The sequence below is a fragment of the Nansenia antarctica genome, assembly GCF_963989245.1.
Source record: "Nansenia antarctica genome assembly, chromosome: 6".
Classification (NCBI taxonomy): domain Eukaryota; kingdom Metazoa; phylum Chordata; class Actinopteri; order Argentiniformes; family Microstomatidae; genus Nansenia; species Nansenia antarctica.
Genome location: NC_137676.1, coordinates 62898880 through 62925739, shown reverse-complemented (window position 1 = coordinate 62925739; position 26860 = coordinate 62898880). Strand labels below are relative to the sequence as shown.

At 45.2% G+C, this 26860-nt stretch overlaps 3 protein-coding genes across 3 annotated transcripts in view; 2 read left to right on the top strand and 1 right to left on the bottom strand.

Annotated features, from left to right (window-relative positions):
• tbc1d9 (TBC1 domain family, member 9 (with GRAM domain)) overlaps window positions 1–6770 on the top strand; it is a gene marked incomplete at both ends in the record, with an annotated part of 28663 nt that extends 21893 nt beyond the window's left edge. Inside the window, 9 exons of the mRNA XM_080533191.1 lie at window positions 305–434; window positions 1071–1169; window positions 1368–1436; window positions 2680–2920; window positions 3743–3808; window positions 4542–4628; window positions 4968–5036; window positions 5617–5720; window positions 5979–6770. Coding sequence (XP_080389317.1) covers window positions 305–434; window positions 1071–1169; window positions 1368–1436; window positions 2680–2920; window positions 3743–3808; window positions 4542–4628; window positions 4968–5036; window positions 5617–5720; window positions 5979–6770 — 1657 coding nt within the window. The remainder of the gene's footprint in view (window positions 1–304; window positions 435–1070; window positions 1170–1367; window positions 1437–2679; window positions 2921–3742; window positions 3809–4541; window positions 4629–4967; window positions 5037–5616; window positions 5721–5978) is intronic.
• A 4175-nt stretch (window positions 6771–10945) lies between these two features.
• Window positions 10946–16917, top strand: ucp1 (uncoupling protein 1). Its single transcript, XM_080534088.1, has 7 exons — window positions 10946–11051; window positions 11393–11526; window positions 12298–12502; window positions 13641–13838; window positions 15291–15392; window positions 15810–15990; window positions 16347–16917. Exons 2-7 carry the CDS (start codon window positions 11401–11403, stop codon window positions 16456–16458), a joined length of 924 nt encoding a protein of 307 aa, XP_080390214.1. The 5' UTR covers window positions 10946–11051; window positions 11393–11400; the 3' UTR covers window positions 16459–16917.
• Window positions 16918–17958: 1041 nt separating this feature from the next.
• Window positions 17959–23685, bottom strand: elmod2 (ELMO/CED-12 domain containing 2). Its single transcript, XM_080534089.1, has 9 exons — window positions 23522–23685; window positions 21869–22016; window positions 21560–21588; window positions 21111–21211; window positions 20851–20980; window positions 19728–19861; window positions 19457–19525; window positions 19110–19243; window positions 17959–18259 (listed from the first exon to the last, which is right to left on the bottom strand). Exons 2-9 carry the CDS (start codon window positions 22011–22013, stop codon window positions 18102–18104), a joined length of 900 nt encoding a protein of 299 aa, XP_080390215.1. The 5' UTR covers window positions 22014–22016; window positions 23522–23685; the 3' UTR covers window positions 17959–18101.
• Between the last annotated feature and the right edge of the window lie 3175 nt (window positions 23686–26860).

The window sequence follows — 26860 nt, the reverse complement described above, 5'->3', positions numbered from 1 at the left end:
GTGTGTGTGTGTGTGTGTGTGCGCGTGCGTGTGTGTGTATACAGCTGGGACTTCAATACAGCACTTGGAATATGAAGTGTCAATAAAGCAGATTCCATTCTCTCATAAATATGCAGTACCTGTTCTATAATATATGATGTATTATATACTTTACTGTATGTACTGCATGCATATAATACTATATATGTTCCTATATGTTATATCTGTCCTATAATACATAATGTATTATTATATACAGAGTCTTGTCTGATTGTGTGTGTGTGTGTGTGTGTGTGTGTGTGTGTGTGTGTGTGTGTGTGTGTAGGTACCTGGACAGTGTGACCAATAAGGACAGCACCCTGCCCCCCATCCCCCACCTCCACTCCCTGCTGACGGACGACGGCGAGCCCCACCCCGAGGTGGACATCTTCAAGCTGGTCCGCAGCTCCTACGAGGTGGGTCTGTCCCTCCGTCTGTCTGCGTGTCTGTCTGTCCGGACGTCCGTCTGTCTGTCTGCCCACCTTTCTGCCTGGCTGTCTTTTTTATCTGTCTGTCCATCCATCTGTCCGTCCGTCCGTCCGTCCGTCCCCTAATAGGATCATGTTTGTCTTTTCTGATGTAAACCGGTGCCAGCCCTTCTGTGGCCACACCGTAGAGTGCTGTGTCAGAGCACTGTTGGAATACTTCCTACATCGTGTTTGTGATGCCTCCATGTATTATGCAGGGGTCTGTTTACCTGGCTCTGCGCCCGCGTCCCCTCAACCGCTCTTCCTGCTGATGCTAATCCGTGAACTGGAGAAACGCTGTGTTGACCGATATTAGACTAATGGGTAACCCAGAATAACCTCTTCCCCCCCCCTATCTCTCCCGCTTTCTTTCTCTATCTCTTTCTATACCCTCCATCTCCCTGTCTCTCTTTCTCCCCCCCCCCCCTTCTCTTCTCTCTCTCTATCTCTCTCTATCTTTCTCTCTCTCTCTCCCCCCTCTCTTTCTCTCTCCCCCCTCCTCTCTTTCTCTATCTATCTCTCTAACTTTCTTTCTCTCCCTCCCTCCCTCTCTCTTGCTCTTTCTCTCTCTCTCCCGCTGAGCAGAAGTTTGGCTCCATCCGGGCAGACGTGATTGAACAGATGCGCTTCAAACAGAGACTGAGGGTGATCCAGACCATCGAGGACACCACCAAACGCAATGTGGTAAAGACCCTCCCCTCACACACTCTCAACGCCACCATGCTTTCATACACCATCTACCAGCGCCATACAGAGTCATTGTGTAGTGTTTTTACAGCCGATGGTCTTGATATAAGAGCTGTTTTCATTTGGGAATCATTAGATTCGTTTTTTATGAGTCTGGGTGTAGACACTGGTGAGAGCCTCTCTCCTTCCCCTCAGGTCAGAACCATCGTGACAGAGACCGCCTTCAGCATTGATGAACTGGAGGAGCTCTACGTCCTGTTCAAGGTGAGCGACAGCCAAAGTGGCCAATAGCCAACGGGTTGCAGAGGAGGGGCCTTTACTCAGCCAGGCTCTGTCTTTTGGCGAGGTCTCTCGTTTCTCACAGTTCTCGCGGAGTGCCCTGCTGCCACGGCAACACTGAATTATTGGCTGTAATTCAAGCAGGCAGTGGATATCCGTAGAGTCACACTGAGATAAAACCCTGGCAACAGCACTTTGCTCCCTCTATCTCCCTCGCTTTCTCTCTCTCTCTCTCTCTCTCTCTCTCTCTCTCTCTCTCTCTCTCTCTCTCTCTCTCTCTCTCTCTCTCTTTCGCTCTCTCTCTCTCTTTCGCTCTCTCTCCCTTTATCTATTGGCATCCCATTAAGCCAACATATGCTTACTGCCCAGCCCTGTTAAAAGACATGGTCAGGATAGATGTGTTCTAATGATCCAGGGGAATGCTTTATCATGATGATGATAATAACAATTTAAGAGTGAAATTGTTCCCCATGATCGACGTCACATGCTTAAACAAAAGTCGTTACATAAGATGCCGTCTCGCGTAGCCATACCTCCAAATCATGTTGTTCTCACGCCTCTTTTGGAGGTCAGGAGGATTTTTTGAGCAGCCGGTCAGGCTTGGATTGAACTGGACAGAGCGATGGGAGAATGTGCTCGCGATGTCATTGGATGTTACAATGCTAAGAACCCCCCCCCCCCCCCCACACACACACACACACACACAGAATGTTGCTTGTTTTGCCTTTTCCGACCGGGTAGGACTATTTTGCGTTGTTGCTGGAAGGCATTTGAATGGTTTGGTCGCGAGGCGTCACTCGTTTCAAACGGGGTTTCCACCCTCTTTGTGTAGCTACTTCCTGCAACGGTTTTCCACTTCTGAACTGGAGAAGCCCGGTGTCAACGAGGTCAGATGTGACGTAGGTGATTGTCACAACACGTCATGTTGATACGATAAAGATCCGTGTCAGTCCACTTTGTTTCAGAATCTCTTTGCCCTTTGGATTAGGAAAAAACCCAAAACTGGAACTTTAGAGCTTTACAGCAGGCACAGCACAGACCAGGTATATACTGAGAAATGATGTGGTAGCAATACAAGACATACCCTCTGGTACGTCAATCCAACACATTCTTGGCTCAATGTCTTTCCTCCTCCTCCTGCCCCCCCACCCCCCCCCCCCTCCTCCTGCCCCCCCCCCCCCCCCCCCCCCCCCCCCTCCTCCTGCCCCCCCCCCCCCCCCCACTCCAGGCGGAGCACTTAACCAGCTGCTACTGGGGAGGCACCAGTGCGCCCACGGAGCGCCACGACCCCAGCCTGCCCTACCTGGAGCAGTACCGCATCGACCTGGAGCAGTTCAAGGGGCTGTTCACGCTGCTCTTCCCCTGGGCCTGCGGCGTCCACTCCGACAGCCTGGCCCTGCGCTTCTTCAGGCTGCTCGACCACAAAGGACACCAGCTCATCAACTTCAGGGAGTTCATCAACGGACTGAGTGAGTGGGGGAGTTTGGAAGGAGGGGTGTGTGTGTGTGTGTGTGCGTGTGCGTGTGCGTGTGTGTGTGTGTGCGTGCGACGGATAATCCGATCAAAAGGAACAAAAATACACTGTCTGTGTGGGCGTGCGCCTTTTTGTACCTTGTGATTGTCATAAGAATGAGTATCTGTGATTCATGTCATGATGACCTTTCAAGCGTCTGTGACTTGACCTCTCACCTCTTTGGTCCTTTGTAGCTACTCACAATGCTTCATTGTGGATTCAATGTTCATTGTTATGTCACATTACACAAGTATAAGAGAGTAAACTTCTTAGGCTTCGGTTCCTGGCATTGCAGCACAAGACATTAGGCATAATTCAAGATGAAGAAAATATTAAAAAGTGACAGTAGTACAGAACATAAGTGAAAAAAATATGACAGGATATACTGTAGTTAGCAGTATCCAGACAATTTGCAGACAATAAGGCAATAGCCATAATACAAGATAAAAGTCACAATAGTACAGGTAAGACATGATACACTAGTGGTGCAACTAGTAATAATAGATAGTTCAGTAGTAAAGTGGCCATGAGCTTAAGGTTTACATAGACCATATATATGGGGTGTGCTTGGGGATGACAAGCAATTGTCTACAGTGGGCATTTGTCTGCAAATGAAGTGTTCATCATAAGTGGATGAACCACTTTGTGGTTTGTGGATTAACCCTTACAACACGTAAGACAACACATCAGTGTCCAGAAGAGAGCCTCTGTAGTCTGATGGTTCTGCCTGGAGGTACCAGTGTGTGTGGAATGATGAGGTCTGTGATGTGTGTTTCAGGTGTTTTGTGTCATGGGGACCTGATTGAGAAACTGAAACTCCTGTATAAAATGCACGTGATACCTGGTAAGTGTGTGTGTGTCTGTGTCTGTGTCTGTGTCTCTGTCTCTGTCTCTGTCTCTGTCTCTGTCTCTGTCTCTGTCTCTGTCTCTGTCTCTGTCTCTGTGTCTGTGTCTGTGTGTCTGTGTGTGCGTGTGTGAACTGGTCAGATGAGACCGAGAGACTAGAAGGAAATATACAGTATGGTGTGTGGGTGGGTGGGTGGGTGGGTGGGTAGGGGGAAGAGTTGAGCTACTGCGCAGGAAAGACCCGTCGTACAGAAAAGCAGAAACGAGAGAGGATAGCTTGTTTGACTTGTTTTGTTCTCTCTGACTCGCTTGACTGGTCATATAGAGCACCAACGCTTCCCTTCTCAAGACTCCCCTTGTCTTGTGTCTGTCTGTGTGTGTGTGTGTGTGTGTATGTGTGCTCTCCCCTGAGAGGGAAGCCAGCATGTTTGGCTGCTTTAAATCGAGTCTCGAGCCCCCAGTCAGAAGATAAGCCTCCGCTTGAGTGAATGTAGAGGGAACTGAAAAGCTTGTTTTGATTCTCAAAATCCTGTGGTTTTGCGGTATGCCGTTGCCTGGCAACTTGAATCAAAACATTGTCCCTGGGCCAGTAACCCAGTTTCCAGAGTTTTGTTAATTGTTTTGTCAATTGTTAAAAACCTCTTATGAGAGGTAATAATATACTTCTATAAAATGATAATACACATTGAGACGACTCAGACGTGATGATCACGCTCTCTTGCGCCCTCCAGAGGTGATCCCTGAACAGGAGGAGCCAGACTCGGCCTTCGAGGCCACCCAGTACTTCTTTGAGGACATCACCCCCGAAACATCCAATGGTAAGGTCACAAGACAGACACACACACATACATACACACACACGCATGCTCGTTCGCTCACTCGCTCACTCGCTCACTCGCTCACTCACTCATTCACTCACTCACTCACAGTCCTTTCCTACACATATCCATTTCAGTCACACAGTTGCCCTTTCACCTTTGACCATTGATTGATTGATTGAAAACTTTATTAGAAGATTTGCAGAAGTAGGTACATGACAGTACATATTACATACAAGGTCAACTAACAGGATAAAAACCCAAGAAAGCCACTGGCTTATTTCAATTGGGGTCCTTGGACCATGACCTCTGACCTTTGCCCTCTCTCCCTCCCTCTAGGGCATGATCCTAAGTGCAAGAGCGAGAAGGACGATGGCTTCGTCAGGGTTACGTTCAAGACTGACAAAGGTTTGTTTTGCTAAAAAGATGCTCCAGTAGTGTCCGTGGTTATCGCTCCCTGCTCCTTACATACTCAAACAACCCTACTTTTAAGATCAAAACTCACTGTAGTCTATTAAGCCAGATAACACTGTTAAATGTTGGAGATTACAATCTTCTTGTTGACGTTTTCAAATCCCAAAGCGAAGAGGAGAAATGTAATGGTGTAGCCAATTGATTGAGTTTCGATTGCGTGAAACTACCATTAGGCTATTCGGAGGCAAATGAATCTAACTAATGAAAATGCCTTTGAGTACAGCCCGTGATGAAAGTCACGCTAAATTTGTGAAACGGATAGATTGTCCAAGGTGCATGCGTGCACAGACACACATAGACACACACACACACACACACACACACACACACACACACACACACACACACACACACACACACACACACACACACACACTCACTATCTCAGGAATCACCAGTGACTTGAAGAACAGAACTACAAAAACAGAGATTTTCTTTGCTGCTTTTACAAGGACTATTTCTTACTGGATAAAAGTGTAAAATGTAAATGTTGTTGTTATTGTTGTTGTTACAGTAAAGAAGATCCACACTCCAGACTACCGTCATTACCTACGACTGTGGAACCAGGAGACCAGGTCCAAGCTGGAGAACATGAAGGACCTGCCCAAACTCAACCAGGTAAGGACCGCTACGACCGCTCTGCTGGTTCTGGTACCCTGACCCAAAGGGAAACGGGGGGTTCTATCCTTTTTCTTGGCTGGCGGGCCATACAAGGTGTTGAAAATCAACAGAACGTCAGCAGGTTGTGCAAGGAGAGGATTATATCTTAGTCTTAGTAAACACTCTCTCTCTCTCTTTCTTTTCTCTTTCTCTCTCTCTCTCTCTCTCTCTCTCTCTCTCTCTCTCTCTCTCTCTCTCTCTCTCTCTCTCTCACAGAGCCAGTTCATTGAGCTGTGTAAGACCCTCTACAACATGTTCAGCGAGGACCCTCAGGAGCAGGAGCTGTACCACGCCACAGCCACCGTCACCAGCCTGCTGCTGGAGATGGGCGAGGTGGGCAAGCTCTTCTGCTGCCCCCCGGGCAAGGACCAGGACCAGGACCAGGAGGGGGACCAGGACCCAGAGGAAGAGGCCAGGGACACCAAACCCACCAACCAGAGGGGCCAGGGGGACGGCTGTCTCTCTGGGGGCCCGGAGGAGAGCCAGCCCAGTCCGTGCGGCCCAGAGAAGGGAGACGGAGAAGGCAAACAGCTGCCTTCCATGGAAGATATTAAACTGGAGGACTCGTCCCCTAAAGACACGGGCACCTCGTCGGCCATGTTGATTTCGGACGACGAGACCAAAGACGACACATCGATGTCGTCCTACTCGGTGCTCAGCGCCGGCTCCCACGAGCTCGACGACAAGCTGCAGTGCGAGGACATCGCCGACGACACCGTCCTGGTGCGCAGCGGCGGCGACGGTCCCCGTGGTGGAGGTGGGAACGGGCCCCGGGGTGGAGGTGGGCCCCACGGCGGAGGCGGTCTCCCCCATAGCACCAGCATAGATAAGGACTGGGCCATCACCTTCGAGCAGTTCCTGGCCTCCGTGCTCACCGAGCACGCCCTGGTGCTCTACTTCGAGAAGCCGGCGGAGGTGGAGGCTCGTATCACCAACGCCAAGAATGTGAGGAAAGTAGGGCGCCCCCTGCTGTCTGTCAGTGACTATGAGATTTCCCTGTCTGGGTAACTGCACCTCAATGGAAACACAGAGATACTTTATACAGAGACTCTGGTGCTATGGCTAGGCTGTTTGCAACTGGAAAACACAGTTAACTATCTGTTATGTATAAGTACAACGTGTAAAAAAATGTCTTATCCACTTTTTGGGGCCGTGGGGAGGGAAACAGGATGGCAGTCTGTGGGAATCAGGTCGTCGTCTGTTTGTGTACGATACTGTATGTACTTTAAAAAAACTTGCTATTAGCTACGTATTTTATCAGATGTGTGAACGACCTCGTTTTATTATTAGCGATGAGAGGATTCTGCCCAGCCAACCAGGACGCAACCAGGAAGGACAAACAGGGGTATGGAATGTTGACCTCTTAAAGGGACTCAGGCAGAGCTGTGGTGTAACTGTACATGTAATAGCTGAGCTTACTGTCCTTTATAATAAGATTGAGTATACGTACATGCTACTAATTATCTCTAATCCAGTAAGACTATGTATCATGGTGTTTTGGTCTCTATACAGATCCATCCAACCGAGCTCTGGAGTAGGCTAATCCCAGTCTCTGAGGACTAATCATTGGTAGACGAACATTTCATAAAGGTTCTCTCAGCGCTAACACGTTAGCGGCTAATTCACCAAATGACCCTGCTCTGGTAAATCTCTAGGTTAACTGCTGCTAGTCTGTTAGCCGGTAATTCACACTAGAATCTTAATGGGTCAGTCAGGTAGCACCTCTTCGCCTACATCTTAAATTACCGTGTGAGAATTAGGAAGTAGATGAGGGTGTTTCGGGACAACCCACACTTTGCACTGGACTAGAAGTACACAACTCGATGAGGTGGTGGAAACCGTTTCTGACACGAGATACTACTACTTCTTCAAAGTCACTACGTTTTAACCCTTCACAGGTTTTATGTGTGGTAGCTAACATTACTGGACGTTTCTGCTCACCGTCTCTTGAACTAAAAGAGCACCCGCACTTTATTTTATTTTATCTGAAAGAAAGAAAGAAAGTTTACAATTTTGTCTTTTATTTATCCCTCCACTTGCATGTGTTCTGCTTGCCTTTCTGACACTCATGTTCCAATTGTCTCCTCTGCACAAACCACAAGTTGTTCTTTAAAAAACAAAAAACAAAAAAAAGTTTTTACCTTTTTGCTCTGTATATTTGTATTGCTGCTGTTTTTATTTTTGCGACGTGAATGGTTTTAAGTGTCCTGTTGTACATGGCTCCTGATTTTTTAAGTGTCGTGTACCACTTCAACTAATTAAAAGTATAGAGGAAACCATCCTATGCTACATAATAGAAATGCCTCAAAGTGTCTTTATACATTTGATTCAATGGCATCAATGCTCATACCTGTGCTGTCAGGATGAAGACACAGCTCCCCTTGGTGGTGCAATTGGGAATGTTCACCTCCTCGTTTCACAGTCTGCAATGTTGCAGGCAGTGTGTGACGTTTGTGTTGCAGTGGGTGACGTTTTCTCTGGTTGGTTATCAGGTCATGGTTATTGTGAATCAGTGGAATCAGGACTTTCCTTTAATAATGTAGATTGATGGGTTGTGTGCTGTGCTACCTCTGCTGCTGTGCTGGTGCCCAGGAGTCTGGTGTGTCTGTCAGGTGTGAGAGGGTTAGTGGGTACAGGAGTCTGGTGTGTTTGTCAGGTGTGAGAGGGTTAGTGGGTACAGAGGTCTGGTGTGTCTGTCAGGTGTGAGAGGGTTAGTGGGTACAGAGGTCTGGTGTGTCTGTCAGGTGTGAGAGGGGTATGGGGTACAGGGGTCTGGTGTGTGTGTCAGGTGTGAGAGGCTTAGTGGGTACAGGGGTCTGGTGTCTGTCAGGTATGAGAGGGGTATGGGGTACAGCGTACAGTAGATCCTGGCATCTGCCTTCATCTGACAGTGGGGCACAGAGTGTGACATCCTTAGTGGGAGACTTGTAAAAGAAGAATCAGACTTTGTCACAATAAATATCGGTGTTTGGTGATATCTCCCTCAGATGCATGCTCTCTCTCTCTCTGTCTCTCTCGAACCTCTCTCTCTCAGTACACCTTTATCTCTACACTGCTCTCTCTCTTCTCTCTACACCACTCTCTCTCTCTACACCTCTCTCTCTCTCTCTTTCTCTTTCTCTCTCTCTCTCTCTCTCTCTCTCTCTCTCTCTCTCTCTCTCTCTCTCTCTCTCTCTCTCTCTCTCTCTCTCTTCCCTTATTGGCTGGGGGTGGCCCCCTGGGGGGGGGGGTGTCTGACTACAACCAATCAGAGCTTGCCTTGGGAGTGTGCCTTCCAACTGGGTCTCCTATCCAGAGTCATCCAGACATAGTAATGATCCAGGCTGAATGAAGAGACAGCTGATTTCTAGCTGTAACTGGTTTATTAGGACGTCATTTGCTGACCTCCCTCCCTCACTCACACAGTGATTACGCAAACAAAGTCTTATCTCTGTGCCAGAAAAAGCATCGTCATGTCCCCCCTTAAATGATGAAGGATTCATCTGTCCAAGCTCTTTAACCATCTAGCACTACTTCAAATGATGAGTAGGAATGTGTGATATGATCAGGTGTCTATTGAGTTATTTTGGGACCATTCCTTCCCCAGCTCGTGCCTGTGTGCAATCACTTGTCTTTTGCTATGCATGTGCACATGTAGGATAGTTCGGAGTTGACTTCAAGTCAGATCCTGTCGTAGATGGTGTTGGATAAGTGTCGTTCGTGCAGATATGTACCCACTGCCCTGTTTTCTTCTTCTTTTGTTTTAAACTGTTGTCTCACAATCTTGTAACATCTGTTTTTGTCCCCATTAATAGGTCATATGTAGACCAACATCTGACCTATTGTCTTCTCCTTTTCTCCACCTCAACAACAACAGCAGTTCGATGGTTTCACAATGAACCTTGGATGCTCCTTTTGAGACCCAACTGCACGTTTCTCCCCACCGTGCGTATGCAGCCAAGTGTCAAACTCCTTCCTCGATTCCTCAAAGTGGATTGGAGGAGAAGGTCCAAAGCGAGAAGCGGGAGGGACCTCAGAGATGTCCTTCACCGATGCGTTTTGAGGGAGATTTTTTATTTTGATTCAACCTTTATTTGTAAAAGAACCTACAGACTTTGAGATGGGAGGTGAGGCGAGATTCAGCTATATGAGCTGAGTGTGACGCTCTGAGTCTCTCAGCAGCAGGAGTTTCTGAATCTGGATGAGCAAAGGGGGGCTTATTACACAACGAGGGGCGCCGCTTCTACATAACCGGGCTGGAGAGGGATAAAACCACCAGTGAGGCAACTCTCTTATCGGTCTTCCATCGACCTTTAGTCACTAGTTCACGTCACTACCCTCCCACCCCGGGCAACCTTACTATCGACCCAGGCTACGTTGGACAACATTATCATGTCATTCGTATGCTATCCTTATATAGCATGTTGACGTATAATCTTTGAGAATTTATTTGAGAAACTTCAGCTAAACACACAGAAATGACCTTGCCTGTAAATCATGTTAGGAACAGCTGTGCCAGGGACACTGCAGACACATGAGTCTGTCAGTGAGCCAATCACAATCTGCGACCCTCAGCCCTGTCCTCCACACCCTAACTGCCATTGGCTGCCGCTCACCACGGAGTAACATTATTTCCCTGTTGTGTGTAAAACCCCTGTCGGTAGGCCATTTCTAAGGTTTCTAGGTGATTAATTAAGTAAATGAGTATATGATTATATCCAAGCAAACCCTCTTACCTACTGCTCCTGTACAGAAAGAGATAGACCTAGGGGTTATCCCCAAATGCACTATCCATTGTGATTAGTAGAATATACAGTATGAGCAACCTTGACCATTTAACATAGTTCAGTTACTCAATATTGGGTAGGGTATTGTGACAGTACTGTAGATGGCCTACTGGCATGCTGGTAGTCACAGCAATCTTGGAAACATGTTGTAACTCTGCACTTGGACGGATATTTTATTATCTGTCTGTTGTAATACGGACATTAGAGCATAATCTGAATGTGGTGTGTTCTCCCCAAATGTCTGCTGTTGTGTGGGGTAAGTGATGCATTGGACATTGACTTCCCTGACAGTCCGTGGACTTTGATTCGGCCCGTGCTTTGGTACACAGTTTACGCCTCTCTTTGAGGGGTGTCATAAAAAAGTCAGCACAAAATCATATAAATACAGAAAGAGATGCAAGGCTCCTTTCTCTTCAGTTAGGCTCCCCCGGGATTATAAACTGGAACCTCTCTGATCCAGCGATAAACCAACCACTACAGTAGCAAGAATCCTGCAGGAATTCTATCCCTTGGATTTTACACTGTAAGTAACAGGAATAACTGCCTTTCATTTATGTTATGTGGTTGATTGTATTGGTTGTTGTAATGAATCTGTATTGATGCACATCATATTGATGCCTCTTTAAACTGGTGATGTTCTTCCCTGAGATAAGGTGTTCATTGTTGCATATAATACATTTATATTCATAGATTTATTGTACATTGAGTAATTCTCCCTTAATTGATCTTTCCCTAAACTTCAGCAGCCCATATATGGTGTGAGAACCTTGGGATGTTGAGGTAGGATGTGGAGGAGCTAACTGCCCTCTCTCTCTCTCCCACCCCCCTCCCCCTACATGTATCTCTCTCTCTCTCCCTCTACAGAGGGCACCATGGTGGGCCTGAAGCCGTCCGACGTGCCCCCTCCCCTGGGGGTGAAAATGATGAGCGCCGGGGCAGCAGCCTGCATCGCTGACCTCGTCACCTTCCCCCTGGACACGGCCAAAGTCAGACTGCAGGTACCTCCCTAGCTACCACCCTGTCTGCCTACTTTGTAAGACAGCTACATTTTTACATTTACATTTTTGCCATTTAGCAGACACCTTATTCCAAAGCGACTTGCAACAAATACATTTGACAAGGTATGTGAATCCCCTGTCCATCAGTCATAGCAGGAAAAAGTAATCTATGCTCAATCAAGGGGCCATTTTTTTAAATCTTAAAAAAAAAAAAAATGACACAGGTGAAACAGTACAGGGGGGGTAGTAGATGTCTCAGGAGAAGCAGTACAGGGGGTAGTAGATGTCTCAGGAGAAGCAGTACAGGGGGTAGTAGATGTCTCAGGAGAAGCAGTACAGGGGGTAGTAGATGTCTCAGGAGAAGCAGTACAGGGGGTAGTAGATGTCTCAGGAGAAGCAGTACAGGGGGTAGTAGATGTCTCAGGAGAAGCAGTACAGGGGGTAGTAGATGTCTCAGGAGGGACAGTTAAAGTGTAAGCTACCCTATCTGCCTACTCTGTAGGACTGCTACCTAGCTGCTACCCTCCTGCCTGCTGTACAGGACAGATGTGTATGACAGACTCCAAGTTTACTGTCAAATTTGTGTTTTTCTTTTATGAATTACATTGTGGCTTTCATGATTGCTCCCAGAACTGCTGGACAGTTGGCTATTGTGGTTACTTGCGGGTACTTTGCTTCTATATTTAGTCTTGAAAAACTAGAATTCTCACCATAACGTTGTGACATCTTGTAGGTTCCGTGTTGAACACATCCTGTTGTGTGACCCCCCAGATCCAGGGTGAGAAGACGTCGGAGGCTATGAAGGGGATCCGCTACAAGGGGGTGTTTGGGACCATGACTACCATGATACGGACAGAGGGGCCGCGGTCCCTCTACAACGGTCTGGTGGCGGGCCTGCAGAGACAAGCCTGCTTCGCCTCCATCAGGATCGGCCTCTACGACAACGTCAAGAACTTCTACACCGGCGGCAAAGAGAGTAAGTGACTACATGAGAGAGAGAGAGAGAGAGGGATGCTACGAGCTAATGCTCTTATTTAGATTAGATTAGATTAGATTAGATGAGATGAGATTAGATTAGATTAGATTAAACTTTATTGCCATTACACAGAGTACGAGTACTGAGACAATGAAATGTAGTTTGGCATCTAACCTGCAAATAGGGGCATGGTGCAAAATGATATTACTGGTGGCCAGTGGCCGGCATGAGCCAGATGAATTCAGCTGGGTGTCAACCAAGGAAATGACTTTATTGACTTGGGGACAGTGTGTACGCTGATAAGCAAACTGGAGGTAGTCACTCTATGAGTAGAGGGCTGCAGGGGAATTTTCCTGGATGCACAGTGTACAGGTTTTTCCCCCTTGCTTGCTTGCTGTGCGCCGGTGGTCCTCTCCTCGGGGGGGGGCCCCCGGCCACTCAGCGTGTTTGGTCTGTTGCGCCACCGGCGCACCTGGTTCAGCTAGTCAAGTGCAGGGCAATTGTGGTCTGTGCTTGGTTGGTTGGGTCGGGTGTGCTGGTGGTGGGGTGGGCCAGGTGTGTGGGGCGGCTGGGCGCCGGGGGGGGGGGGGGGTTCGGGGGCCGCTGCTGTGTGCTGGTAGGCAAACTGGAGGTAGTCGCTCTATGAGTAGAGGGCTGCAAGGGAATTTTCCTGGATGCACAGTGTGCAGGTTTTTTGCCTTTGCCTGCTTGCATGTTCTGTCATCATGTGGTTTTAAATATCCATCTTAGTGCTTTATCTTCTTTGCTCTCTGTGAAGCGCATTGGGTCACAAAAAAATTTTGTGAGAAATTAGCTATACAAATAAAACTGATTTGATTTGATTACAGTATAAGGTATAGTGAATATAAATAAATTACTATAAAAAGCGAATATACTGTACTGTCGTATGTGACGCATATCAATATGTTATTATTAATCTCTGGAGAAGGTTAGAAGCTTACCTATACTGTACCTGAATCAGTGCAAAAGCAACATAATAAACCTTGTGTAGGCTGCGCTAACCCTTGCCTTGTTCTCTGACTGCTCTCTGCCCCCTCTACCCCCCTACTACCCCTGTGTGTTTGCCTCCCCTAACTCTGCCTTTGCCCCCCCCCCCCCCCATCTCCCCTGTCCTCAGATGCAAGCATAGGGGTGCGTATCTTGGCCGGCTGCACCACGGGGGCCATGGCCGTGTCCTTCGCCCAGCCCACAGACGTGGTGAAGGTTCGTTTCCAGGCCCAGGTGAGCCTGAACGGGGTGGAACGCCGCTACAAAGGCACCATGCAGGCCTACAAACACATCTTCAACCACGAGGGCCTCCGAGGACTCTGGAAAGGTATGTTTGGACACACATACATACACACACACACGCACACACGAGCGCACATACACACACTTAAGTTCTCTGGAACGTCAATGACCTTTTGGTTGCGAGGTCCCTAGAATGTTTACTTCCAAGCTGCATACGGAGACATGAATAGATAGAACATTATCTATAAGCTGCATACACTGAAATGCACTGGAGGCTTGGAGCAGATTGATTGATTGATTGATTATACTTTATTGTCCCCGAGGGGAAACTTGCCTTGGGCATGGTACTTTCATGCTTCAAGTGCAACAGAGACGATACATACAACATACAGTAGGCAAAGTAAACAACAGGACAGCAACAAACATTGAGTGACATTGGCAGCAGTTTCCACCTGGACATGGCATCATTTGGTATAAATATATATTACACATAACCCTTCAAGTGGTGTTTTCTAATATTGCACATGGCCCTTCAAGTGGTGTCTAAGATAAAGTGCAGGTGCTGGTGATCATGTCCTAATCATCGTTTCTGCTTGAGCGAATTGATTAGTTTTTAATGGAGAATGGGACAAATTATAGTTTTAAGAGCTTATAATTACATCTTGGCATGCGAAGCCTTCTACCTAGGGGGAGAACTTCGTATTCTGTGGAGAGCGGATGTTGGGGGTCTGCGATGATCTTATTAGCCTTGTCCAGGACAGTTTTTTCATATAGTTTATTTAGGATCACATAGTCTCTTTCACCTACAATTTTCATGGCTGTTTTGTGAATGCTGACTAGTCTGTTTTTTTGTTGTACAGTTAAGTTGCCAAACCACACAATTATTCCATATCTGATTACACTTTCAACAATGGACTGATAGAAAATTCTCATTCTGCTTTCTCACCCAATAAAGTCTGAGTCGCCTCAGGTGATAAAGCCTCTGCTGTAGTTTGTTACATAAGCTGTCTAAGTGTGTATTCCAGCAGAGATGGTTGTCTAATTGAATACCTAAGTACTTATAAGAGGGCACCTGGATGATTGTTTGGTCTTTAACGACCACAGGCTCATGGTCAGTTACCTGCCTTGGGTCTAACACAACCTCCTGAGTTTTGGTGAGGTTTAAGATGAGATGGTTGCTGTCGCACCATTTAGTGAATATGTTAATCTCATCATGGAGCACCGAGGGGTCTGTATCTTTATCAAGGAGACTTAGAATTGCAGTGTTGTCAGCATATTTTATAATATGGTTGCTTGGGTGGTTACTTTTACAGTCGTTGGTGTATACTGAGAAAAGATATGGGGACAGATGCTGCAATGTTCTGACACTGTGAGACAGACTGTGAGTGCATCTGCGGGCGACATGAAGTTGGCTCATTGGGATGTTGTTGATTTTTCTAATATCTCTGGGGATTGGGAATGACAATACTAGTATACACTAGAAGGTGTAGAATGCTGATTAGTGTTACTAAGCAACCTGCCCACTTGTTTACCTCAGGCACGCTACCCAACATCACCAGGAACGCACTGGTCAACTGCACAGAGCTGGTGACCTATGACCTCATCAAGGAGGCCATCCTCAAACACAACCTCTTGTCCGGTGAGTGAGGACACACACACACACACACACACACACACACACACACACACACACACACTATCGCAAACAGACAGCTGATTGGACAGATTTTCACACACCCTCTTGCTCTTTTGTACTGGTAACCATGATAACAGAATGTCATACTGGAACACCTTGCTGTCTTGTCAGTGAATGCCACATTTATCTAAAGTTATCTTAATGTTTTATTGCACCATTCACAAGACAGCGGTGTACAGTAAAAAAGAGATATGCTTCCTCATATGCTACGGCCTAAGAACATAGGCGTAATGTATTTTCATGGCGTTACCATTGAATATTAACTTAGTGCTGTATTTATCTGGTTTATGACTTTGAAATTGGATATCTTTGTCACAATGTTTAATGTTTAATGCAAAATGTCTTTGCTTTCCCTCTCAGACAACTTTCCGTGTCATTTTGTGTCTGCGTTCGGCGCTGGGTTCGTAACCACGGTGATTGCCTCTCCGGTGGACGTGGTGAAGACGCGGTACATGAACTCACCACCGGGCCAGTATAAGAGTGCCATTAACTGTGCCTGGACCATGGCCACTAAAGAGGGTCCCACAGCCTTCTACAAAGGGTGAGGACACACACACACACTCACACATACACACCCTCTCTTTCTCACACACACCCTCTCTCTCTCACACACACACACACACACACCCACACCCTCTCACACTGTACTAACGTGCCTTTGTACCTACTGATGCAATACGGAAGCAGCTGGATAGATAGTTTTATTTCACATTTTAGGATTCACATCAATAACTTTGTAGCATATGTTGCAGTTTTTCTGTTTTCTCAAAGGACCTGTTCTTTAAAAATGTACTCCTTTTGTAATCTGTAATTGGCCAGGCTAAAGACATTTTTGAAGGGGCTCAATTCCGAAGGAGGCCAACTCACATGTACTTTGTCCTCTCCTGCTCCCTGTAGGTTTGTGCCGTCCTTCCTGAGGCTGGGCTCCTGGAACGTGGTGATGTTTGTGTCGTTCGAGCAGCTCAAGAGGGCCATGATGGCCTCTAAGAAGAAGTATGAGACCAGTTAGACTGGTATGAGGAGACCAGTTAGACTGTCAGTAGCAAAGAAGATTCTTTACAGTGAAGGAGTGGACTGTGGAACAAGCCATCCTGACTGGGATGAGAAGGACACTGATCACCAACCCACAATGTTGTTCTGTTCTGAGTGAAGGTGGAAATAATTTGTGTTCAGCTGTCTAAATGCGATAACGTATTATCCTTTGTTTAAAAAAGGAGTGTGGATGTGGTTTATGCTGAACATATTTATGCTGTATTGGAGAAAATGGGATTTTATATTTATTTTTGACTGGGCTGCCCAGGTCCTTTTCAGCAATTCTGTCTGACCTTATGTATGATACAGTATAGTTGCTTTTCCTTATTGTACAAATGACCCTCAAAAAACAACTTAATAAGAGATGTACATGTTTACATACTTAACATGTTAAAATGCTTAATAAAAAGACATATATTTATGTATATGATATACATTGAACTATACATTAGACACTTGCTTTATTTGTCTGTGTTTGTTGTACGTACGTACGTACACACACACACACACACACACACACACACACACACACACACACACACCTCAAAACTTCACACCAGAGGTTCAATTTATTAACATTGGGCATGTTGTCAGTCATTATATAGGAATCTGTATTGGGTCTACAAAAATTACAAATCATCTTCAAAAGCAGAACACTGCATACTGTATAAATAACAGACAAAGACACTACAAAGTCAGCTTTAGTGCACACAAAACCGTACAAGTGTATGTCCCATTTCCACAACCTTATCCTGAAGTATGTACTTGGGCACTCCCCCCACGGGGGGGGATTTAAAAGGGAATTGATTGGTTTAAGGGCCCATGCTTTGTCCAATCCTATGCTTTTAAATCCATGTTGGGGAAGGGCGCAATTGCATACATACATTGGTTCAGGAGAAGGGTGGAGAAGTGGGATACAGAACCAGTGGTAACTATACAACCATTATGATCGAAGCGCTACCTGCTATTGAAATGCAGTGATGACAATGATGGTATCCATTAAAACGCATTAAAACATGCACAGAGCTTCCATCGTCTGTGGGTACAACACAATTGAGAATCAGACATGACAACAACAAAGTATTCCTTATTTGATTAATCCTATAAAATGTTTCTCTCTTTCTCTGGACATAAATATTGAATTCCTGAGCAGAGGTACAAATATGAGAACGAGTAGGCATTGTTATATATAAATACATACATGCGAGATAGCTCTTGACATTGTTAAATAAGTCCAAACCTAATCACCAGCTAGTTTTAATATTACTCTCCACAACTCTAGTGTGCAATTCCTTTCCCTGGTCCACTGAAAAGTGCACACACCGTCAACTACGGTACAAACCACGACGGTAACCTTCTTTCTCATTTCACCTTTATTGACATTTATTGAGAGTTTGGAATGGTCATTATAGTTTGAGGTATAGGGTTCAAGTCTCTGGTTCTACTGTTCTAAAGCTTCTAGAAGCTTCTGTCTCTGTAAAAGGAAAACAAATCCAAGTGTGTTGATTGGGTCTAAAGATAAAACAAACAAAAAAGGGATTAAGTTCAATGTCGGTTTGGAAAGGTTGGAAGAACACTGTCGCGTCGAGGTGGTCCCAGACGATTCCCTTGCTCGGTCCGTTACTTCTTGGAGTTGACCGTCAACGTGAGGGCAACGTGAGGATCCAGCAGCTGGTTCTTGACTTTGTCGTGGAACTTTTCCCTGTAGTGGTTGAACTCCATGATGCTCTCCGGTTCCTCCTCCACCCAGAATTTATCAAACTCGTACACCAGGTAACCTGAGGAGGTGACAGGAGAATGAGGGTTTAAGGGGTTGTATCCATGGCAACAGCAGAAGCAGCAGCACAGTGGAGCAGAGGGGCAGTGTTTGCTCAGAAGTAACATCCTGTCAGGAGGTAGGTACTTCCTGTCTGAGTTTATAAAAAGGGGATGGGCGTGGCTCTGGTTCTCTATTCAGTCTGGCCTGGACACCCACCTGCCATGAGGCTGGGGATTATAGCCTTTTGTTTGGCAAATGGAAAGTGCGATTTGGACAACTATGGACGTGAAACGCGGGGCAGCTGTCCCCTGTACAAGTTATTATGTTTCTATATAGTTTTGACCTCAACTTTGAACCAAAAACTAAAACACTGAACGAAAGGTTATCCTACGCTGCCGGTACAAAGACAGAAGCCAGACGCAGGTGAGAACGGACCGCCCTCTCTCTCAGGCACCATGACAGAAATGACACATTGAATGAATATCTCACATTCTCAATTTCTTCCACACAGTTCAGAATGCCGATAGCTTAGCTTGCCTGTGCTTGCTGAATAGACACAAACAGCTGTGACGGTTGTAGGTTTACTGATGCCTGATTCGCAACAGCTGTAATGAGTTGTAGGGGTGTATGTCCACCAGGGGAGGCTGTTGGAGGTAGAAACTGGAGGGTGGGCTCATCGTAACGCATGGAATGGAATGAAGACACACTTTGGTATCATTCCTCATTCCATTCCACGCATCACAATGAGCCTGTCCTCCTGTTTCTACCTTCAACAGCCTCCCCTGGTGGACATACACCCCTATATCTGGGGCCAGGGGCCATTGGCACTCATAATGCTCGAAGAAGGATTCTGATTCTCATTCACTCACAGTAGAGCTGATGAAAGTGCTGCATTTGGGGACTCCGCGGGGCGGCGTTGTAGAAGTGGGGCTTCAGAACGCCACTCTTCAGTAAACTGTAGGCCATCTCAGTCAGGTTGATCCCCACGATGGCATAAGAGTATCTGGAATATAGGACATCCGTTAACGAGTGGGGACAGGAAGTTTGAGTCAAAACCTCACCCGTCGTTTATACGTTGACGTTTGAGACCGGTTGCGATGATGATCCTTGTGATTGGCTGGTAGTGGGCAAGGAAATGACAATGTTGCGTGACACCGTAGCTGATGAACGCGATCCAGAGTTAAAATGTCCGATCAACTGTGGAACTAAGGCTTACCCCAGTTTAGGATGGTTAGCGTGGGATAGCACCTGGCGAGCCTCCTCAGTGTAGTTCTCACTGAAGAAACTGCAATAAACAGAATAGAAACAATTGAATAAACACAATTAAACATTGTGCAAAACATTAACTTCCAACGTTACATACATTACATTTTTTATATTTAGCAGACACCTTTATCCAAAGTGACTTCCAACAAATACATTTCTCTAAGTAAGTGAATCATTTAGTATCATGTAATGTTATGTTACTAGAGAAGAAGTTAACTCACACGAGGTTGGTGAGGCCTAACATGCCCATTCCCCTGAAGTCAGTCTTGGGGTCATCACCTTGGAAACCAATGTCACCCCACTGTTTGGTGACCCTGGACTCCAGTTTGGTTGTTGGCATCAACAGGTCCCACAACTGGGGAGTCGGAGGTAAACACACCAGTTAAGAAACCCTCATACTTGACACACACATTCATGGCATGCGAAGAAAATAGGCAAGTTCTAATCTCTAGATCAGCGGTTCCCAACCTATGGGCCGCGGCCCACTGGTGGTCCGCGAGAGTACTGCAAGTGGGCCGCCAAATCATGGGCAAAAAAATTGTTTTATTGACGTTTTTTTGTTACAAAAACGTTTTAATTTTAAAAAGATTAAAAAATCTTGGATTGAACAGCCTTGATCGTATTGTGTGTGGTGTGCCGCCGATATTTCCATCCGAAAAGAAGAAGTCAGCTCGCTTCTTGATTGGCTACATTCCATCCCGGACTCGCGAACAGGGTTGCCAGATGGGATCGACATTTTCCACCCTAACCACAGTCTAAAACCGCTAATTTCACCAAAAAAACCCGAGCCCATCTGGCAACCCTAGTCGGGAGTTGCCCACACACAAGGATGTTTGGTCGTATTGAACACATACAACATTTACGATCTTGGTATTTGATCACCTGCTATATAAAACATTGCCGCTCGGCTTTAATGGTTTAACCGCTATTTATTTTTTTGCCACGTCGTTGTTTGGAGCGCTCGTGCGCGTTTCATGCTTTGCGCGCTGCAGAGTGGGCCGCGAATACTGGAGAGATCTGTAAAGTGGGCCGTGAGTCCTAAAAGGTTGGGAACCGCTGCTCTAGATGGCATGCCACGGTATGGCTGCTCTAACCCATTAACATGGGCGCCGTAATGAAACGTACACGCGCTGCTGAAGTTAACGCTTGCGGTGTGTTTTTACCATAAGTCTTGATTTCGCCACTTTCTATACTACGATCCTTACATCCTTCACTCTCAATCGTCCGGAACTTTTGAATAAACATACAAATACAAGAGGAGAGTGGACCTCCCGCTCTCCTATAAACTAAATGGTCTCTCAAAATGCATAGATTCATAAGAAGGACATTAAACAGCCGTGGTACCTTCAAGAGCATATCCTCATGCTGTACTTTATCCGAGTCATAAACCTCCTTCCTTAACTCTTCCACGGAGGTGAACAGCTTCCCGTATCCTGTTATTTGTAGTAGACATATGTGGAGATTCATCTTAAACCTAGGACCAAAGAGACATGCACAAGGCAGACATTAAAAATATTTTCAAAAAACGAAATAACCAGTGGAATGTATTTAAGTGAATGGTGAAACTGGTGGTGGGAATGGTCTGTCGTCTCTTGAAGACTTACGTGGGATCTCTCTGCGCTTTGGCATTCTTCTCCTTTATTATTCGATCCACACACTCCTCCACACCACCCTCCTCCTCGACGTTCACGGCCGCTCTTAAGACCTGGAGGTACGGAGAGAGGGAGAGGGAGAGAGAGACACGGGTGGTGGGAGGAGGGACAGAGAGGAGGAAAGTGTGTCAAAAATGATGAGCTACATGTTACATGACTGCTTCATCCAAAGCTACCCAATCCCTCTATAGAAATGATTCATTACTTCCCAGGGTTTTCTACAGATAGCCCTGTTATTGGAATGTGCTTAGCTGGGACCAGAACGAAAAAATAAAAAAAAATACAATGTTTGATAACTGACTGACCTCGTCCTACACGCTAAGCCAAGATATGTTGAGCATGACCAACCAGATAAGGGTGCGAAAATGTCTGGAGAAAGGCTATAAGTAGTGATTGCTTACCTTATTTTTTGAGGATCGGAGGGAGTACTCTGAATTAGGGGACAAAACAATTGAAAGGTTAAAAAGGTTCCAAAGGAGCTCATATTGCACAGCGATGGCGACAAATAAGGCTTGAATTAGGCCTAGGTACTACGTCCTGTTTCTCCACCCTTTTCCTAATGTGTTCACTTGTGCAACCTTGCACTGGTATAGGCTAGATAGGGTAGCGGAAACCAAAGCCTATGCTTTTCAATGCAAGTGACGGGGAGAAAGTGCACCACACAACACACATGCACACTTCCGGAGAGGAAGCAACCGTCCACTTCTCACCCGCTCTTGTTGTCCTGGAGGCCCCAGGCTTGTACTGGGCGCATATCCTCTGCAGCTCGCATTTCCCCGTCGCATGTCTGATGAACCACTTCAGCCAGTACCTAAGGAAGGACGTGTAGAAGTACTGCCAGATACACCCCAGCATGTTCTAATCACAAAACAACAGGAATAAGACAAGACAGGTCAGCAGACAGTTCCTGAATAGAAAACCTATTGGGTTACAAATACCTATTTTAATAAGCCTGCCGCAATAAGACACAACTCCTCCTCCAGCTGGCTCGATTTGGGTGATAAGAGTCAGGCTGGGGGGGATGTCCAATCATACTGGACTGTTGTTACTGTATATAATGTTTCAGATGTTTATTTTATTCTAGTCACTTTATTTAGTTGTTGTTGTTGGTGGTGTCAGCTGCTGTAACACCTTAATTTCCCCTTGGGGATCAGTAAAGTATCTATCTATCTGAAGCCATCTATTCAAGAAAGGTTTGACAGTTGTTGACCATGTCTGAGCTGCTAAACTGACTTAACTGACTAAACAACGTCCATTCAGTACGGGACCCCCCTGAACTCCAGAGAAGACTCTGCATTTGTCCTCCATTAAGACGCAATAGACAGAACACCTAGGACAACAGCTCTTTCAGTGTTAATGAAACTGGCAGAGACAGATGAAGACAGTCACTGTGCCAATGATGTCCAAGCCATCTGTTTAAACACACACTGCCAAGACTTCCCAAATACGAATCGTTAGTCATTCAATAGGAGTGGTTGATTAAGAACTATAGGCCAGTTTCACAAGGCTGAAGCCTAGTCCTGGACTAAATCACACGTTTCAATGTAAAATCTCCATTGAAGATGTTTTTTAGTCTAGGGTTAGGCTTAAGCCTTGTCTGTGAAACCGGCCCCATGTCTCCTATATCAAATACTGTCTGTTTGCTCAAGTCCCTGAAAACAGTCACTGTTACTGTATAACTTACAGCAAATATAACAGCAGAATAGGTGATAATAAGAACTCTGAAACTGATCATACTGCTATTTGGAGCCAGCTAGCTGCTTGTACAGTGGCAGGCAAGGTGCCTTAATCAGATGGGCTTTTGTTTGGCAAGGAAACAAGCTGCTATTGTTTGGCAGCTGGCAGTGACAAGCAAATGTTAGCTGCTGTAGCCTATAGCCTTACATAGTTTAATAATCATGTCATCCAAAAGACAGAAGGACAGTGGCAAGTGGCTTGTTATTAAACAAAAACACAATTTTATCACAATGTTATCTGATAGGCAAGGAGCAGAACATATTTGATCAACCAACTGCCTGCATTCAACAGATGTCTAACCGTGTAGCTGTCAATTGTATTGTATTCAACTAGTTCAACTATATGTTGTACTAACTATTGTTAGCCTAATTATTGTTAGCTAGGAAAAACCATTGGAGCTAACACACTAACAGTGTTAGGTCAATCATTTTTGTCTACAAATGACGTTAGCGAATAAGCTCCAGTTATCAATAAAAGCCTAGTAGCTATGGAGTGAGAGAGGCATGGGTCTGGCTAGCCACGTCTAGCTAACTAGCTCCCCTTGTCTGTGTGGCTGGCTGGCTGGCTGGCTGGCTAGCTCACTGTTAGCTAGCTACCTGTCACAACAGGTTGGCAACAATATTTACCTCGAGCAAACAGCTGGTGTTTGTCAGAAGTGTCTCCTTTATTTGAGAGAAGATGCCAAAGAGAAGACGTCCTTATCTGTTTTTTAGTTGTTTTTTTATACTTTGCCTAGGATAGACAGAATGCCCAATGTCCAGTTTGTAAAGCAAGAAAGGATGTTTCTGTTGCTAACCCAAAAAGCATTGAGATCTCGAAGCGCTTCTTCTGTGAGATTGGACTTTCCGCCACTAGTGTCTCCGCAACTGTTGGTATACCGCCACCTACTGCCCGGGCTGGGGGGTGATCAGACACTGAATACAGTTAGTTCATCATCACAGATAGAGAGACAGGTCATCACATAGACTTACCCCACTGTCTGAAAAAGGTCATATTTGCATAATATTGTGGTACCAGGCCGGGCAATACTGATTGATACCTCACCTCACTAACCCTTTCTATAGTCTCATGTGTTGTCATTCAAATGTTATCCGAGTCTTATGTTATCCGAGTCTTATCTGAGAGAGTGTATTAATGGTGGTTGGTATCGGGAGACCCACATGGTGCTTTTGTTCGAGCCCAAAAGTAGGCATTCAACTCTTTAATTTTTATTTGACCGTTTCATACAGAAGACACATCCTAATACACAGCATAGCCTACATGAGATGAATAAAACCATAGAGGATATTACACAATTCTTAATTTCCCCCCGGGGATACTTATCTATCTACCTATCTATCTAATTACATCCCAAAACTATTTCTATTGTGGTCCTCAGTATGGCAATATCACTCAAAATTGTCAAAGCAGATAATGGAAGAATGGAAAGTAAGAGATATAACATATAATAGAGAATAACCACTTCTGTTGAATTATTTATAGTTTACAAATCAGCAGGAGGATTCAATCACAGGGGCACACAACTCACAAGCCCGTTTTTAACTTTTTTGAATCTGAATAGTGAGAATGTTGTTTTTATGGGTAAAGGCTGCTCTGAATACAGGAATGTGCCATCCTCCCGAACATGTACGCACACACACACACACACACACACACACACACACACACACACACACACACACACGCGCATTATTGTTAAAAAAGGATGCAAGCTCATTGCATTTACTAGTCGAGTGAAATTCCTGAGCAATGGGTGTTGGGGGATTTGTTAGTCTGTCAACAGTTCTGAAAAGGATGCAGGCATTATTGATGTTTATGATCTTAGAGAAAAATGATTGCCTGGTGCTTCTTATTTCTAAGTTATAGTTTTGAAGATTCTCTTTATCATAGTGGACTTGAAGGTTAGTTTTTCTCCATCTGCGCTCTGCTTTACGACATTCTCTTTTTTGGGTCTTTACAGATGGGGCAGTTCTCCAGGGAGCTTTTTGCTTACCAGAGATGCATTTGGATCTAATGGGTGCAATATCATCAATGTTTTTTGTGATCTTTAAGTTGAAATCGTGTAGAAGGTCATTTACTGAGGTTGGAATAGAACTTGGGGGGGGGGGGCTAGGGAACAAGAGTACAATTATTTGGCTTTGGGTTGGTCCAGCTCTGGTGTTGTGGTCGTGTGCATCTCTGACATGGGGAAAGTAATTAGCCAAATACATAAATAATCCTATAAACCAAACCAAACCTGATCTAGGACAGCCTCGCCTCAACAGGCGGCCAGGTAAGCTTCTGAAAGCAGCTCTATGTGCGTACCTGACTGGCCTTATCAACTTATTCTGGGCTATCTAGAGCTTATTATTCAGTAGTTTAGAAAAGCCCCCAAACCATGAAGTACCAGCATAATCAAAATGACATTGAATGAGGACAGGACCTAGCATTCGCATGGAGTCCTCGTCAACAAGCCTTATTGAAACAACACTCAGTAAATCATGAAGTACACCATGCACAACCAGTCACATTTTCATCTTTACAAGTTATTGGCATAAGCAAAATCAATGTGTTGAAGGGCATGCTTTTCAGTGTCAAGGGGCAGTAGTAATTCCCTAAATCTGTACTGTAGTGCTGTACCAAAATGTGTTCTAAGTGTAAAGTGGTCCTCAATATTAGACCTACAGGGTGTGCAAACTGATCAACTAGCCTTTATGGTTGTCCAGTGGTCTAGCACCATGGCCTACAGTGCATCTGCCCATGTTGGCATAGTTTCAAATCCAGCCCATGCCCTGCTGACATACCCTGTCTTTCTTCAATATGTCTATCCAGTAAAAATGAAAGATACGAGAGTGGGACTGCCCCACTAAACTATTGATTTGATTTGTTGAGTGGGATCAGGTGTGTAACAGTGCACAGTGCAATTGCAGTTCATGTTACAGTTGTATTTTTTTCCTTAATCAAATGTATTTTCTATACAAACCACAAGAGGATGCAGATGTTACATACTCTAAGTATGGAAAATATCTTACCAACACGAGAATAAGGTTGTTCATCCCTACTTGAATAATTGCAATGTACTGTATCTGATGAGCTAAACTCTAACTTGCAAAACCAAATAAAAATGTGCATTAATATGTCATTCCTTAAAATGTTTTTTATTAAACTTGGCACAATATACAAAACCTATGCAAGTCTTTATCTATCTTGTGATGCTAGTCACACCATTAACGTGCTGTGTGCACCAATAGCCCATAATAACCACATTCTTGTTGAGGTGAGTTGGCAGTAATTAGGGCTTGTACCAGATAGCTCAGGGCTCTGTTTCTCCCTCACCACCTCCCTTGGGCACTTTTAAGGTCAGAGGTAAAACCTACACAATTACCCAATACAAAGGTACAGCAGTCTCAGTGTCGACTCAGATAAGTGCACACTGAAGTACATAGTCTCCTATACCCACCACATCTGTATCCTAATCCCATCAAAGGACCAATTCTTCCTTCATGTGCTTTTGAGAATGTGTAGCGTCTGTGCCAGATGAAATATCCTAACGAGCATCAAATAACTCATATATCCACATCATTGATGGATTCAGATTAGGACTGTCAGTCGATTTCAATAATTACCTGGTTTGTTCCTTCCATTCCTTCACATAGTCAGCATTTTAACTGTTCTGAAAAAATCTATTTGGTTGTGTGGTAACTCAGGCTGTGAATCAACATGTTTAAGGCTTTGACAATAAAGTAGTACTTCACAACTAGGCGTACTGTATGTTACTTAGACCCAAAATGACAGATGGTCTGATTCATTGGGTTCCATTTTCTTTTCTGTTCCATTTCATTCTCCTCCTATTATAAGAATAATAATAATAATTATTATTATTGTTGTTGTTATTATTATTATTATTATCAGTAGTAGTAGTAGTAGTAGTAGTAGTAGTAGTAGTAGCAGTAGTAGTAGTAGACACTGACCTCATGTCTTTTAGC

Bases quoted from the DNA above. Each gene is read 5' to 3' on its own strand.
- ucp1 (XM_080534088.1), top strand. From the start codon at position 11,401: ATGGTGGGCCTGAAGCCGTCCGACGTGCCCCCTCCCCTGGGGGTGAAA. The intron at 11,527-12,297 runs GTACCTCCCTAG...GTGACCCCCCAG, and splicing joins CGGCCAAAGTCAGACTGCAG to ATCCAGGGTGAGAAGACGTC. The intron at 13,839-15,290 runs GTATGTTTGGAC...TGTTTACCTCAG, and splicing joins CCTCCGAGGACTCTGGAAAG to GCACGCTACCCAACATCACC.
- elmod2 (XM_080534089.1), bottom strand. From the start codon at position 22,013: ATGCTGGGGTGTATCTGGCAGTACTTCTACACGTCCTTCCTTAGGTAC. The intron at 19,526-19,727 runs GTGAGTTAACTT...TGTTTATTGCAG, and splicing joins TTAGGCCTCACCAACCTCGT to TTTCTTCAGTGAGAACTACA. The intron at 18,260-19,109 runs GTGAGTGAATGA...TCACCTCCTCAG, and splicing joins GCACTTTCATCAGCTCTACT to GTTACCTGGTGTACGAGTTT.